The sequence below is a fragment of the Syngnathus scovelli genome, chromosome 14 (assembly GCF_024217435.2).
Source record: "Syngnathus scovelli strain Florida chromosome 14, RoL_Ssco_1.2, whole genome shotgun sequence".
NCBI lineage: Eukaryota > Metazoa > Chordata > Actinopteri > Syngnathiformes > Syngnathidae > Syngnathus > Syngnathus scovelli.
In genome coordinates, this window is record NC_090860.1 from 253,089 (window position 1) to 269,122 (window position 16,034).

The following is a 16,034-nucleotide window of genomic DNA, read 5'->3' on the forward strand; positions in this document are numbered from 1 at the left end:
AATCCAATTTTGCCAGGCAACAAAAATAAATTAAATAAACTAAATAAGTCTTCTTCCCATTAAATAAATCAGAAAAGTCTGTCTTGTAACCAGTCCTCTTCAAACAAGTAAAGTCTGCCCGTTTTGTGCCGTAGATTTTGTGTCTATGCCTAGTATTTATACAAAATCATAATTTAAACGACTTCATTCCTTCATTCACTTTGGAAATTTGGAATTGCAGCAAATCGAATTTTGCCAGGGAACAAAAATAGATCAATTAAACTAAATAGTGTCTTCTTCCCATTAAATAAATTAAAAAAGTCTGTCTTGTAACCAGTCCTTTTCAAACAAGTAAAGTCTGCCCATTTTGTGCCGTAGATTTTGTGTTTATGCCTAGTATTTATACAAAATCATAATTTAAAAGATTTCATTCCTTCATTCACTTTGGAAATTTGGAATTGCAGCACATCAAATTTTGCCTGGGAAGAAAAGTAGATTAAATAAATTTAATAAGTCTTACTACTTCCCAATAAATAAATTAAATACGTCTTACTTGTTCCCACTCCTTTTCAAAAAAGTAGTTTAAAACGAGGGCCCTTCACTCAACCTTTAACCTCAACACCGCACGTCACATTGTGTTGTATCTGTGAATGTTGGTTGTGGCCAAATGATAGTTTTCTTTCATTCGTTTAGGTTCCACGGTGTTTGTTGGCTATATGTTTTCCACTGTCAGAAGGATGAAAATACAAAGTACAACGCTTGGACGTGGGCGACGACGTCACCGGTGAGTCCTTCCTTCCTATTTATTTACCTTCTAGGTGCTAGAGGCTAAGTGTTAGAAGCTAAGTGTTAGAGGCAACACAATACGAACAACACAACACAATACGAACAACTCAACACAATATGAACAACTCAACACAATATGAACAACACAACAAAATATGAACAACACAACACAATACCAACAACACAATACAAACAACACAACACATTACGAACAACACAACACAATACGAACAACACAACGATACCGCACTGAACAACACGATACCGCACTGAACAACACGATACCGCACTGAACAACACGATACCGCACTGAACAACACGATACCGCACTGAACAACACGATACCGCACTGAACAACACGATACCGCACCGAACAACACCATGCCGCACCGAACAACACCATGCCGCACTGAACAACACCATGCCGCACTGAACAACACCATGCCGCACTGAACAACACCATGCCGCACTGAACAACACCATGCCGCACTGAACAACACCATGCCGCACTGAACAACACCATGCCGCACTGAACAACATTATGCCGCACTGAACAACACCATGCCGCACTGAACAACACCATGCCGCACCGGACAACACCATCCCGCACTGAACAACACCATGCCGCACTGAACAACACCATGCCGCACTGAACAACACCATGCCGCACTGAACAACACCATGCCGCACTGAACAACACCATGCCGCACTGAACAACACCATGCCGCACTGAACAACACCATCCCGCACTGAACAACATCATCCCGCACTGAACAACACCATGCCGCACTGAACTACACCATGCCGCACTGAACAACACCATGCCGCACTGAACAACACCATGCCGCACTGAACAACACCATGCCGCACTGAACAACACCATGCAGCACTGAACAACACCATGCAGCACTGAACAACACCATGCAGCACTGAACAACATTATGCCGCACTGAACAACATTATGCCGCACTGAACAACATTATGCCGCACTGAACAACATTATGCCGCACTGAACAACATTATGCCGCACTGAAAAACACCATGCCGCACTGAACAACACCATGCCGCACTGAACAACACCATGCCGCACTGAACAACACCATGCCGCACTGAACAACACCATGGCGCACTGAACAACACCATGCCGCACTGAACAACACCATGCCGCACTGAACAGCACCATGCCGCACTGAACAACACCATGCCGCACTGAACAACACCATGCCGCACTGAACAACACCATGCCGCACTGAACAACACCATGCTGCACTGAACAACACCATGCCCCACTGAACAACATTATGCCGCACTGAACAATACCATGCCGCACTTAACAACACCATGCCGCACTGAACAACACCATTCCGCACTGAACAACACCATTCCGCACTGAACAACACCATGCTGCACTGAACAACACCATTCCGCACTGAACAACACCATGCCGCACTGAACAACACCATGCCGCACTGAACAACACCATGCCGCACTGAACAACACCATGCCGCACTGAACAACACCATGCCGCACTGAACAACACCATGCCGCATTGAACAACACCATCCCGCACTGAACAACACCATGCCGCACTGAACAACACCATGCCGCACTGAACAACACCATGCCGCACTGAACAACACCATGCCGCACTGAACAACACCATGCCGCACTGAACAACACCATGCCGCACTGAACAACACTATGCCGCACTGAACAACATTATGCCGCACTGAACAACACCATGCCGCACTGAACAACACCATGCCGCACTGAACAACACCATCCCGCACTGAACAACACCATCCCGCACTGAACACCATCCCGCACTGAACAACACCATGCCGCACTGAACAACACCATGCCGCACTGAACAACACCATGCCGCACTGAACAACACCATGCCGCACTGAACAACACCATGCCGAACAACACCATGCCGCACTGAACAACACCATGCCGCACTGAACAACACCATCCCGCACTGAACAACACCATCCCGCACTGAACAACACCATCCCGCACTGAACAACACCATGCCGCACTGAACAACACCATGCCAAACTGAACAACACCATCCCGCACTGAACAACACCATCCCGCACTGAACAACACCATCCCGCACTGAACAACACCATCCCGCACTGAACAACACCATCCCGCACTGAACAACACCATGCCGCACTGAACTACACCATGCCGCACTGAACTACACCATGCCGCACTGAACAACACCATGCCGCACTGAACAACACCATGCCGCACTGAACAACACAATGCCGCACTGAACAACACAATGCCGCACTGAACAACACCATGCCGCACTGAACAACACCATGCCGCACTGAACAACACCATGCCGCACTGAACAACACCATCCCGCACTGAACAACACCATGCCGCACTGAACAACATTATGCCCCACTGAACAACATTATGCCGCACTGAACAACATTATGCCGCACTGAACAACATTATCCCTCACTGAACAACACCATGCCGAACTGAACAACATTATGCCGCACTGAACAACATTATGCCGCACTGAACACCATGCCGCACTGAACAACACCATCCCGCACTGAACAACACCATGCCGCACTGAACAACACCATGCCGCACTGAACAACACCATGCCGCACTGAACAACACCATGCCGCACTGAACAACACCATGCCGCACTGAACAACACGATGCCGCACTGAACAACACCATCCCGCACTAAACAACACCATGCCGCACTGAACAACATTATGCCGCACTGAACAACATTATGCCGCACTGAACAACATTATGCCGCACTGAACAACATCATGCCGCACTGAACAACACCATGCCGCACTGAACAACACCATGCCGCACTGAACAACACCATGCCGCACTGAACAACACCATGCCCCACTGAACAACATTACGCCACACTGAACAATATTATGCCGCACTGAACAACACCATGCCGCACTGAACAACACCATGCCGCACTGAACAACACCATGCCGCACTGAACAACACCATGCCGCACTGAACAACACCATGCCGCACTGAACAACACCATGCCGCACTGAACAACACCATGCCGCACTGAACAACACCATCCCGCACTGAACAACACCATGCCGCACTGAACAACACCATGCCGCACTGAACAACACCATGCCGCACTTAACAACACCATGCCGCACTGAACAACAGCATGCCGCACTGAACAACAACATGCCGCACTGAACAACAACATGCCGCACTGAACAACACGACGCCGCACTGAACAACACTACGCCGCACAGAACAACACGACGCCGCACAGAATAACACAATACCGCACAGAACAACACCATGCCGCACAAACAGTTTTAGATAATATTACGTCGCAGTCATGCGACGCGGACATGACGTCAATAGGCGGAACTCACGGCAAAATTATAATCCGTGGGCGTGGCTTGCAACAGAAAGTAGGAAAGCGGCAATGCTGGCAAACAAGACACAGCGGTTAGTAACACGACGACTAACAAGACAAATATTTTTGTTTTCAGCTTGCAACTTGACCGTCTAGAGCGTACAAGGTAATTACAACTCATTGTTTTGAAAAATATGTTTTTTTGTAGCCCTGAAGAGCGAGGGAGTGTGGCATTTGGGAGGAACGTCGAACTCGGCGTCTGCTTCCAGCCACAGACGCCAAATTTCGACGATTATTTCGACTGGTCAACGTTTGTAAATTATTGCGTTGATTAAAAACTTTATTTAACTCTACTCTTAACTTTGCCGTTTCAGATATGCGGGTATTACACCGCGGAAATGACGTCAATAGGCTGAACTCTCGCCAAAATTCAAATCTGTGGGCGCAATGGCCTTGAGCGAACAACGGATACAAACACGACGATTATCAACAGAAATATCTTTATTTTCTGCTTGCAAGTGGACCGTCTAGAGCGTACACGGTAAGTACAACTCATTGTGTTTAGAAAGATTTACGTTTGTGTAGTTTGCGTTGCGTTGTATCTGTGAATGTTGGTTGAGGCTAAATGTTAATGTTGAATTTCCTTCCTTTAGGTTCCACGGTGTTTGTTGGCTGTATGTTTTCCACTGCAAGAAGAGGCTCGTATCATTGACCAGCAGGAGCTACAATGGTGAGTACCCCTTTCGTCGTCCATTTATGTTAAACACTTCCTATTTCATGTCTAACAGTACTCGATTTAACAAATAACCATAAATAAATACAGTGTGGGCAGTCAAGTTAACATATGTGATTATCCTGCCTAATGTGTTTATCACAAATATGTCACTAATCACTAATATGTTTATTTGTTTATCACAACACCTTTGGACCTTCAGCAATCGATTATTTCCCTTCATCTACATAGAGACAGAACGATGGTGTCTTAAACATCTCATTCATTTCACCAAATAACTTCACGCAGGTGGATAACGGCCGTCTCGGTCACGCTATGTTGCGCGATGCAGTTTTGAAGAACCAAATGCATTTATTCAATGAATAAGTCAAGCTAGATCTATGTTTATGATGTTGTACGTTACGGTACCGATTGAAGTTGAGTCCGAAGCCAGTGGAAAACAGCGCTGCGTTTGTGCTCTCCAGGTACAAATGTTGTGATCTCTGACTGACGACTGGGCGAGACTCGAGTAAGAGATGTCCAAACGAGCTCCGGCAGGGCGGGTCAAGGCGGAGCGAACGGACGCCTTTCAGGCCGCCAATGACGAGCTGAGAGCCAAACTGATGGACGTCCAGTTAGAACTTCAGCAGGAGAAGAACAAGGTGAAAACCTCAACAGACAGACACTGCCTTCCTCCCTGCCTGCTTCCCTGCCTGCCTCCCTGCCTGCCTCCCTGCCTGCCTGCCTCCCTGCTTGCCTCCCTCCCTCCCGCCCTCCCTCCCTCCCAGTTTCCCCGATGTAGATTTGACATGCGTGTGCCATGACTGTGTCAGCCTACGTCAACAAATGCACCGAGGACGTCAGCACCACTAAGAATATCATCAGCCGATGTGTTGAAGACCCTGAGGAGAGTCAACCCCCGTAAGGCCCCTGGCCCCGACAACATTCCTGGGCGTGTGTTCAGGGAATGTGCAAGTCAGCTGGCTGGGGTCATCACAGACATTTTTAACACCTCGCTAGGCCAAGCCACAGTGCCAGCGTGCTTTAAGACTGCCTCCATCATTCCGGTGCCGAAGAAACCTCAAATCACCTCATTTAATGATTACCGGCCTGTTGCACTGACTCCTGTTATGATGAAGTGCTTCGAAAGGCTGCTTAAAGATCACATCGTTTCCAGACTCCCCCCATTATTTGACCCGTTCCAGTTTGCCGACTGGCAAAACCGCTCCACTCAGGACGCCATCTCCTCCGTTCTTCACCTGAGCCTGGCTCACCTGGAGGAGAAGAACACCCATGTTCGGATGCTGTTCCTGGACTTCAGCTCAGCGTTAAACACCATCATCCCACAGCATCTAGTAGGAAAATTGGAACACCTGGGCTTCAACACCCCCCTTCGCAACTGGCTGCTAGACTTCCTCACCAACAGACCTCAGTCAGTCCGGGTCGGACAGAACACCTCTGATGTCATCACCCTCAGCACAGGCTCCCCTCAGGGCTGCGTCCTGAGCCCCCTGCTGTTCACCCTGATGACACACGACTGCGTCCCCAGGTTCACCACCAATCACATCGTGAAGTTCGCAGACGACACAACGGTGGTGGGGCTCATCAGAGACAACAACGACCTGGACTACAGAGAGGAGGTGGAGCAGCTGGTGGGCTGGTGCAGAGACAACAGCCTGATCCTGAATGTGGAGAAGATGAAGGAGATCATCGTCGACTTCAGGAAAAACCAGCCTCACCACGCTCCACTGATCATCAACAGCTCAGCTGTGGAGGTGGTCAGCAGCACCAAATTCCTGGGGGTCCACATCACAGAAGACCTCACCTGGACTATGAACACTACGGCACTGATCAAGAGGGCACAGAAGCGCTTGTACTTCCTGCGGAGGATGAGGAGAGCCCACCTGCCCCCACCCATCATGAGGACGTTCTACAGGAGCACCATAGAGAGCATTCTGACAAGCTGACTCTCTGTGTGGTGTGGAGGCTGCACCGCCTCCGATTGGAAGAACGTGAGGAGAGTGGTGAGGACAGCAGAGAGGATCATAGGGGCTCCTCTTCCCTCCATTCAGGACATTTCATCTCAGCGCTGCATGTCCCGTGCCCGTAACATCATCAATGACCCATCACACCCCCACCATGGACTGTTCTCCCTGCTGCCCTCTGGGAAGAGGTTTCGCACAATCCGCTGCAGGTCCACCAGGTTCTGCAACAGCTTTTTCCCTGCTGTCATCAGACTGTTGAACATTAGAACTGTTGAGCTCTAAACTGAACTCTGCATCACACATTCACAGAACTGTACTTTATGACACTACGGACCTCTATCTTGCACTATCTCGCACTACCAACTTTACTGAACTTGTGTAAACCCTTTAAATAGAAGTTTAATACATGGTTTAGCATTCCTCTGCACACTCTTGAATACTGTTTTGCCTACTTGCACTATTGCATAATTAGCACTGCTGCACTTTATACTTATTTGTAATATATATATACAGTATATGTATATATATATTTTCATAGGATATGTTACTTCTATTCAACTGCAATATCACTACTTTGTTGTAAGCCGTGTGCAACGAAATTTCGTTTTGTATGCACCATGTGCAGACAAGATGACAATAAAGTTTGTCTAAGTCTAAGTCATGTCAGGTCAGCTGTCTGGAGAGAGAGAGAAGTCAGGACCTGCGGGCGGAGCACCACCGTGCCACCGCCGCCATGACGGAACTCAAAAGCAAACTCCATGAGGAGAAGCAGAAAGAGTTAGCCGTTACCAGGGAGACATTACTGCGGCAGCATGAAATGGAGCTGATGAGAGTGATCAAAGTCAAAGATGGAGAGATCCAGCGAGTGAATGCCTTGGTCCTCAGCCTGAGGGACGGCTCCATGGACAAGGTGATCCGCTCAATCCGTGTCTGACTATCCGCACGCCACGTCGGGCTCCGATGCGGCCGCTACCGTATTGTGTAGCTTGTCCCCAGTAAGCGTCGCGGCGCTCCGTTGCGGTCTCAACGGCCCGATGTGGCGCAATGTCTGCTCAGGTGAGGAGCGGGGGCGCTTTGCTGGCGGAAGTGGAGGAGACGCGGCGGTGTCGGGAGACCGAGCGGTGTCGCCTCCACCAGGAGCGCGGAAGAAGCCCTGGCAGCGGCCCAGCAGGCCTGGCAGTCCCGAGCGGCCGAGCTCCGATCGGCTCATCACCAGCATCGGGAGGAGCTGAGCCGAACCAAGAGAGACTGCGAGAGGGGGATCCGCCGACTGGTAGGACTGATCAGATGCGCGGTGCGTGGCTATGTTCCCAATTTCGTTGTATACCTGCAGTGCAATGACACCTAAGGCATTCTATTCTATTTCACAAGAAGAAAACGTCCGGTTGCTCGCTTCGCTTTTGTCACAGCAATGGTGTTCTAGTCGATTCAAGATAAAAATTGGCCGGTTGCTCTCTTTGTTTTTGTCACAATTCTGGCAAATGAGTTTGCCCGCCTGCCTGAGCGCTCCCCGTTTGTACATCCAGATGGATGAGATCAAGCTCAAAGACAGAGCGGTTAGTGTTTTGGATAAATCCCTGGGGCCGGCCACGTCCACCGCCTTCAGCTGCAGACTCAGGCTGCCGAGCAGCAGATCGCTGCCCTGAGTGATTCCCAAAGGGCGGGCCTAAACTACCCTGGAAGTGGGGTCAACGGCGCTACTAGCAATCCTCTTCATAGCGTAAGCCACCTCATCACACACTTGCAGTACGCATGACTTAGTTCGTTGCTGGAGGAAGGTAGCACAAAAACAGTTTTGAACTTTGAACGAGTGGTTGTGTGTGTGTGTTGCGGGGCGTTTTCAGTCTCAGGAGGATCGGGACACGCGAAGGTTTCATCTGAAAATCGCTGAGCTCAGCGCAGTCATCAGGAAACTGGAGGATCGAAACGCCCTGCTTTCTGAAGAGCGCAATGAACTGGTAATTTATTGACGGCACGCTTGAAGGTTTGCGCTACGTTTGATGCGCGCCATCCAGCGAGGCACCCATTGCGCTTGCTTATTAGTTGAGCGGCGCGGCGAGTCGGTTGCCTGGTAGATGTCTTTTATTGGGAGCCAAAGCCACGATTCCGTTCAAACCGATGCAAAAGGAATGGATACGTTCTGGCCCGCGTGTTGTGCGTCTTTCGCATCCCGCACTTCATGCTTGCAGCTTAAGCGACTGAGAGAAACAGAAAGCCAGTTTCTGCCACTCCTGTACAAAAACAAACGCCTGAGCAGGAAGAATGAAGAACTCTCGCTGGTGCTGTGTCGCCTTGAAAACAAAGTGCGCTTTGTCACCCAGGAGAACGAGGAGATGGCAAGCTTGGTAAGTCGACGCGGACAACGGCGGCGTGCCAACAGAGTCCACTGCATTTGTGTTCCACAGAGAAGGCCTAGTTCGCTCAATGACCTGGAGCGCGGTTGCGGCCAGCAGGACGGTGAAATGGAGTTCCTTCAAGTTGTGGAGCAGCGGCACATCATGGACGATTTGTCCAAGGTCTTCAGGCAGGCGACTCGGTGCACGTACGGCAGCGCCGCGCTCGCTCGCTGTCGCCAGGAAACCTTTTCCGTCCAAAGCTTGGCCGGCGGCCGCCATCCAAAAAATTGGCCCCTTAAATTCCGACCTTTCAAGCAGGAGCATTGTGCGCACGCGTTTGAACACGCCTTAGACTTGTTTTGCCATTTTCAGCAGCTCAAAGCTCCCGTTTTGTCAGCGCCTTTGCCACTCGCTGTGCGCTGAAAACGATGGACTCGCCCGGCTGCTCAGCCCGTCAACCATGAGCCGCGAGCGCGACGTCATTGTCCGTAGGCAGCTAGTGGCAAAATGCACCCTGTTAGAGTTGCGCTCGCTCCAACTTATTTTGCAAGAACCACACGGGAGACAAGTAAGTTCTTTTGGACACCTGCAGGTGGAGAGTCCATCCGTTGTACGAATGAAGTCTGACTCTCGGCTCCTGCACGAGCATTTTTATTAAGAGAAACAGGGTGGGTGTAAGAGTGGATTGAATAGAGAAAGCCCTTGACCTCTAGTCAAAACATAGCAAGGGATGTTTTACGACTTTGTGTAGGAAGGGATAAGCGATAGGGATAAATAAGGGATAAATAATATTATTTATTACAGGTTGCAGTCAAAGTCAAAGCAACATAATCATACGATAAAGATAATCTGGAAAACCCTGACACACCCTGTAGTTGTCACTTTTGGAAAAGACTAGCGTCCCTCCAATCATCGCCGGTGACGGGTTTTTCAGGCTCTGGAGACAGGAGCTCATGTCAGAAATGTCATCGTGAGTCGCGTTTGTTTCTGCGCCGGAGCCGTTCGTTCCCTTTGCATCCAAAGAATCTCAAAGGCGGATTATTTGTGTCGACAGGAGAGAGATTTGCTGCTACGATACCGACGTCGAGAATCTCTGAGGAGGAACAAAGCGTGAGGTCCTGCAAGGTGAGTCTGTTTGTTTGCGGCTGCTTGGTGTTGCGCAAGATGAAATGGCCTTTTTCTCGCTATCGTTCCTCTCGTCGATTCATCGTGAGGTGTCGCTTCAGTTTGTTCAGAGAGATGTTTGCTTCCGCGCCCGCAGGTCATCGAAACATTTTACGGCTACGACGAAGACGGGTTGGTGGACTCGGACGGATCGTCCTTGTCTTTTCACACCGACAGAACCCCCGACACGGAACCCGAAGAGGTAGCCCGCCATTTCTGCCAGCGTATTGGCGCCAAACATTCCTCTTCAGCCTGGAATCGGACTCGTCTTTGCGTCGCGGGTGCTTTGTCACCGGTCTGACTGATTCTGGTACTAGTGCTGTGTTGCATTGGTGTGTGCATGAGGAGGCGGAGCTTCGCTACCGCCAGCTGACGCAAGAATATCAAGCGCTGCAACGAGCCTACGCTCTGCTAGCCCAGACCAGCGGAGGGGACTACGACGCCGAGAAGGAGATCAAGGTGGCGCCCCTTCCCGCAACCACCGGCCGGGTCGCAGCCTCCCCGTTCTCACCCAGCCTCGGGTGTTCTCTGGTCTGAAAGCAGGAGGAGGAGCCTCCCTCCTCCTCCTTTCAGACCAGAGAAAAGCTGATGGTAGTGTCAAACGCACCTCTTTCAATAAGGTGCCCCCGGCTTCCCGGTAACGGGTTTGTCTTAGCCGGGTTCGGAGATTCGTCCGTAATCTAACCACCCGAGTTAAATTAACTCCACCGGAATCAATCTAATTTCTGTACGACGCCAATCCCTCTCAAGTCACCCTAAGCTCGAGCCGAGTAACTCAATTCGAGGCAAGACTTCGAAGTGACCGCATCGTATTGATGGCTCCCCGCTAATGTTTGAAGTTCTTATTATGTTACGGATATTTTTAGATGTCTTTGTTAAGACCTCAGGGATTCGTTTGTATTGCGCACCCTAGCACTAGTTTTGCCGAAGTAAATGTTGATATGGGTCCGTTCTACTTGGTCGCTCAAGCAGCGAGCCGACCAACTTGTTTATTCGAAAGAGAATCGAATTAATAAAAGTGTGACAATAATAGCATTTAAGGAGAAAATTAATGCACTTTACGTTATTAATTCTAACTTCTTATATGTAGATCTAGCACTTAACTGTCGGAGTGCTTCACCCCACTTGATTGCTTAAAAAGAATAACAACTTTCTTAAAACGAATAAAAATGTCTTACTCTATTTAGATTTGCCCAGTAATTAATTTGGAAGGCAAGTCTATTTTTCGATCGTGTCCTGTTTAACTTTTGACGCGGCCCGACAAAATTAAGAACTGGGCCGCGCCCGACGGACAATCGAAATACTTTTATCCTTCACCAACTCAAATAATCTATTTTAACCATCGTCGTTATTTTATTTAGAGGAAGTAAATTTTCAAACAAATTCACTTTTGACGAAATTCACTCTTCCCTTAAATATCTACGAAAGTTATTTAATTCTCTAACATGTTCGGAGTTACTTTTTACGCGGCCCGTCAAAAGGGGAAACGGGCCTGCGCCCTTCAAATAATTAAATTACTTTCAGTTCTACACCAAACCAATAATCCGATTCAAACACTTCCGTTAATTTATTCAGACGAAGCAAACTTTCAAACGGATTGAAATTCACTCGTGCCTCAAATAACTACGAAAGTTATTCAATTCTCTAAAATTGTCTGATGTTACTTTTATTTATTACGGTCCTATGTTATACCATAATAACCCCCCGCACATTAATCAAATTGTCAAATCAACCCCGAACCATCGATTGTACATTCAGTACAAATCAGCGCACAACAAAGTAGATGAATATACACAACACATTTATTGAAGAAACATGAAATAGAATTACAAATCTTAATCACTCCAGAAACCGAACAATTTCACCCACTGATACCCGTGTTAATAAAATCATTCAATCCCAGAACAATTCGATTGCAAAACACAGTTCATGAAAGAGGGAATCAATTTTTAGCCAAGCAAAGAAATCAAGAAGTAAAAATCATATTTGTGCTTCTGCAAACAATTTGTCACGCCACTATTCTCATAGTGACGGACGGGTCCCTTGATCGAATTGACTAACAATATTGCTTTAAGCTGTTACAGAATACATTTTTAGCCAAGCAAAGAAATCAAAAAGTAAAAATCACATTTGTGCGTCCATGCGTGACTCACAATCCGACACCGTGTTCCTGTTTTATTTCTATTTTAACTTGCTTAGCTTATTTTGGCCCCTTTTTTGGTCTCATGTTTTGGTCTGGCGCTATCTTTTGGACAAATTTGGAATTTCAGCTCTGCCAATTTATTCCTGTGAACAATCCATATTTTACCATTTGCACTATCTCTTCCCCCCATGTTACATGACAGTAGAAATGGGTCACTATCAAAGCAGAGTAGCAGATCTGGAGTCAGCGCAGAAGCAACAAGGACAGGTAAGCTTATCAATGAGCACACCTTTTTCTCAGACAAAATAGCTACATTCTTCAGTCACTCATTCGTCTGGCATTACTGGACCAACCCCCCCCCCCCCCCCCCCCCCGAACGTGGCTGGGAAAATGCGGAGAAAAGCAAATGTCATTTTCCAGTCAACCAAAGAATTTGTGGATGAAAATGACACAACATTCCAAAGCTGTCCACGCGTTTGTCTCTTCTAGAATGTCAAGTGGGTGGAGGAGAAGCAGCTGCTGCGTCAGAGCAATCAGCAGTTGGCCGAAAAGGTGACGGAAAGAAAGGCGCTGGGCGGAGTCGCTTGGCGTCACACCCGTCCGGAAGCCCCGCAGATGAGGTCTGACTGTCTTTTCAGGTCAGGCGGATGGAGGCGGAAGAAGCGCGTCTGAAAGAGCACATCCAGGATATCCGAGACCAAAACGAACTGCTTGAGTTCCGCATCCTGGAGCTGGAGGTGGGAAGACTCGCACAAGCGTGTTGAGGCCAGAGATGTGACGGACGGACGGACGGACGGACGGATGCATGCCTCTGCCTTTCAGGAGAGGGAGTGGCGCTCCCCCGTCTTGAAGTTTCTGCAAGTCCGTTTCCCAGACGGCCTCAGCCCTTTGCAGATCTACTGCGAGGCCGACGGCGTGAGCGTACGTAAGGCGTCCCTCGCAACCCTAACCTTAACCTGAGGTCCCAGAACACCTTACATTGCTCCTTGCGCCTTTCCCCAGGACATCGTCATCAGTGATCTGATGAAGAAGCTGGACATCCTGGGCGATAACGCCGTAAGTGTATGTCGAACTCCTTATGTTCGCACTCCACGAGACTCGGCGGCTCAAATGTGACTTTTGGAAGGCTTTGCGCTGAAAGAACCTTGTTGACGCTGTGCCTTTGGGCTCTTGCAGAATCTCACCAACGAGGAGCAGGTGGTCGTGATTCACGCCAGGACCCTTCCCACCCTAGCCGAGAAGGTAACGCGCACGTCCACGCACGCTCTCGCATTCTGCTTATGTGACAGCAGCCTTTCCTCAGTGGTTAGAATACATCAAAGTGACCAAGTCAGCACTTCAACAGAAGATGTTGGACATTGAAAGTGAGAAGGTAGACAGACACGCGACATCAGCCAAGGGGAACTCGGGGCAATGTGCCCCAACAATTCTGACCTTGAGCTGTGCTAGGATATGTTCTGCAACCAGAAGGGCTACCTGGATGAAGAGTTGGACTTCAGGAAGCGTTCCATGGACCAGGCTCATAAGGTAAGCCGCCCTCAAATCTCCCGCCGGACCACTGATGGACGAGGATTGCGGCCCAGAGGATCATGGAGCTGGAGGCCATGTTGTACGAGGCGCTACCGCAGCGGGACTGCCCCGCCACGGACGGCGAAAAAGCCAGCCACGCTGGCGTGAATGACGTGCTGACGGCGGATCAGAGACAAGAGCTTAGGAGCGCCGTGGACCAATGGAAGCGAGCCCTGATGTGGGAGTTGAGGGAGCGCGACGCTTGCATCCTCCAAGAGAGAATGGATCTGCTGCACAGCGCGCAACAGGTAAGGGCCCAAAGCCAGCCCGGCACTTACTTGCACGCTTACTGGCTTTTGAAGGCTACTTTCCATTTGTCCGTCCTAGAGGAACAAAGAGCTGAAAGAATTCATCGAAGCTCAGAAGAGACAAATCAAACAATTGGAGGAGAAGTTTCTGTTTCTCTTTCTAGTCTTCTCCTTGGCCTTCATTCTGTGGCCCTAACACCAGCTGGTGAGTGAGCTCCAGCGGCACCGCACTCGACACCTCCGATACACTGCCAGCCGGTCTCAGACGTTGGCAGACGCTCCGATGCCGACGTATACCCCCCGCCACGGTGACAGAGGCACCGCGTCACACCGGCGCTCATCCAATCAGAAGGCAGGAAAGGCAAATTCACATGCAGGGCACTCTTGAACCAGAAGAGAGCGCCACAAAAAACGGTTGTTGCCCCAAACGCGCACTAAAAAGGGTCAGAATAACAAGAGTCCCACCGGCCAGCCGGGGCCACCCGTCCATCCATTTCTTCAGGGGGGGAAAAAAATTGGAGTCACCGGTGAGTACATTTTACATTTAGCTCTGCTTTTCTGCTTCTGTCTTCAAGTGTGTGGCATCCTGCGACCAAAGATTCAGCCAACCCCAAAGCGGTTGACCTCAACGTCCCACCACCATTCCTACCAGAGCAGGTGACGTGATGCTTTGGACATCCTTCCGTCTCAGATGCCCAAAAGTACTCTTTGCCACATCTGCGGCAATACGGTGTCTTTTCAAAGGTGCAAATAAATCCAGCGTGGGCGGAACACGCACGTCTTCGGTTTTTCCCGCTTTGTTTGTGTGACAGCTGTTGTGAAAATTTTACACAAATAAAGTTGTATAGTACAGGTTTGGCCAAGCCGCAACTCCCGAACCGCATGTGGCTCTTTTATGTTCATATCAACATTTGTGTGTGTGTGTAGGTGTGTGTGTGTGTGTGGGGGGGGGGGGGGTCGTGCGTGTTGGCGTCACTTGAGTTCAATTTAGTATTTTCGTCAAAAGCGCATGTGGTGAAATTCCACAAAGTAGGATGGGCAAACACATTCCAGTAAACTATTAGTGTCAATTGGGCTCTCGAAATGGCGGGGAAAAGATGCACAGCAAAACGAAAATATGTAGATGAACACAGGACGTTTTTATCAGAGTGGGAAAGTTTCTATTTTTTGTTGAACGTGATGGCAAACCATTCTGCCTGATACGTCAGACCTCAGCGCATTTCAAAGATTCAAAGATTCAAATCTTCAGCGCCATGCACTTCAGCTCACTCCATGCTAACATTGATCAGGCGTCGAACCCGCAACATCATGCTTAAGAGGTGGACATGCTAACCAGTGCGCCATTATGTCAACGCATAACAACTGTAAATCTACTAAACAAAACAGCGGTTGCTATATGACATCTGCCGCGTGTGGTCACGTGACAGACGTCACGTGATGGGCAGAACTTCCGCCGGAATTCAAATCCGCGGGGAGAGTTAACTTGTTTAAAAGGGAGTGGGCAGAAGAATTATTTAATTTATTTAAATCTATTTGGAGTGTGCGCCATTATGTCAATGCATAACAACTGTAAGTCTACTAAACAAAACAGCGGTTGCTATATGACGTCTGCCACGTCGTGGTCACGTGACGCGGACGTGACGTCGACGCCTACTTTACATCCCACCGATCACAGGACCCCTCGGCTGCATAACCGCGCCCCCTTCCCAACCAATCGGATT

At 49.1% G+C, this 16,034-nt stretch overlaps 1 protein-coding gene and 1 long non-coding RNA gene across 2 annotated transcripts; both read left to right on the top strand.

The window, feature by feature from the left end:
• The first annotated feature begins 671 nt into the window (after positions 1-671).
• Positions 672-4,625, top strand: LOC137840898 (uncharacterized). Its single transcript, XR_011088059.1, has 3 exons — positions 672-763; positions 4,293-4,322; positions 4,531-4,625. It is a non-coding gene; the product is annotated as an uncharacterized lncRNA (long non-coding RNA).
• Positions 4,626-13,748: 9,123 nt separating this feature from the next.
• On the top strand, positions 13,749-15,129 carry LOC125980785 (janus kinase and microtubule-interacting protein 3-like). Its single transcript, XM_068653049.1, has 3 exons — positions 13,749-14,313; positions 14,393-14,518; positions 14,889-15,129. The coding sequence occupies exons 1-2, from the start codon at positions 14,086-14,088 to the stop codon at positions 14,507-14,509; spliced, it is 345 nt and encodes a 114-aa protein (XP_068509150.1). The 5' UTR covers positions 13,749-14,085; the 3' UTR covers positions 14,510-14,518; positions 14,889-15,129.
• Positions 15,130-16,034: the final 905 nt, after the last annotated feature.

Excerpts from the sequence above, each read along its gene's own strand:
- LOC125980785 (XM_068653049.1), top strand. The coding sequence starts at position 14,086 with ATGGAGCTGGAGGCCATGTTGTACGAGGCGCTACCGCAGCGGGACTGC. Across the intron at positions 14,314-14,392 it reads TGCTGCACAGCGCGCAACAG|AGGAACAAAGAGCTGAAAGA; the intron begins GTAAGGGCCCAA and ends TGTCCGTCCTAG.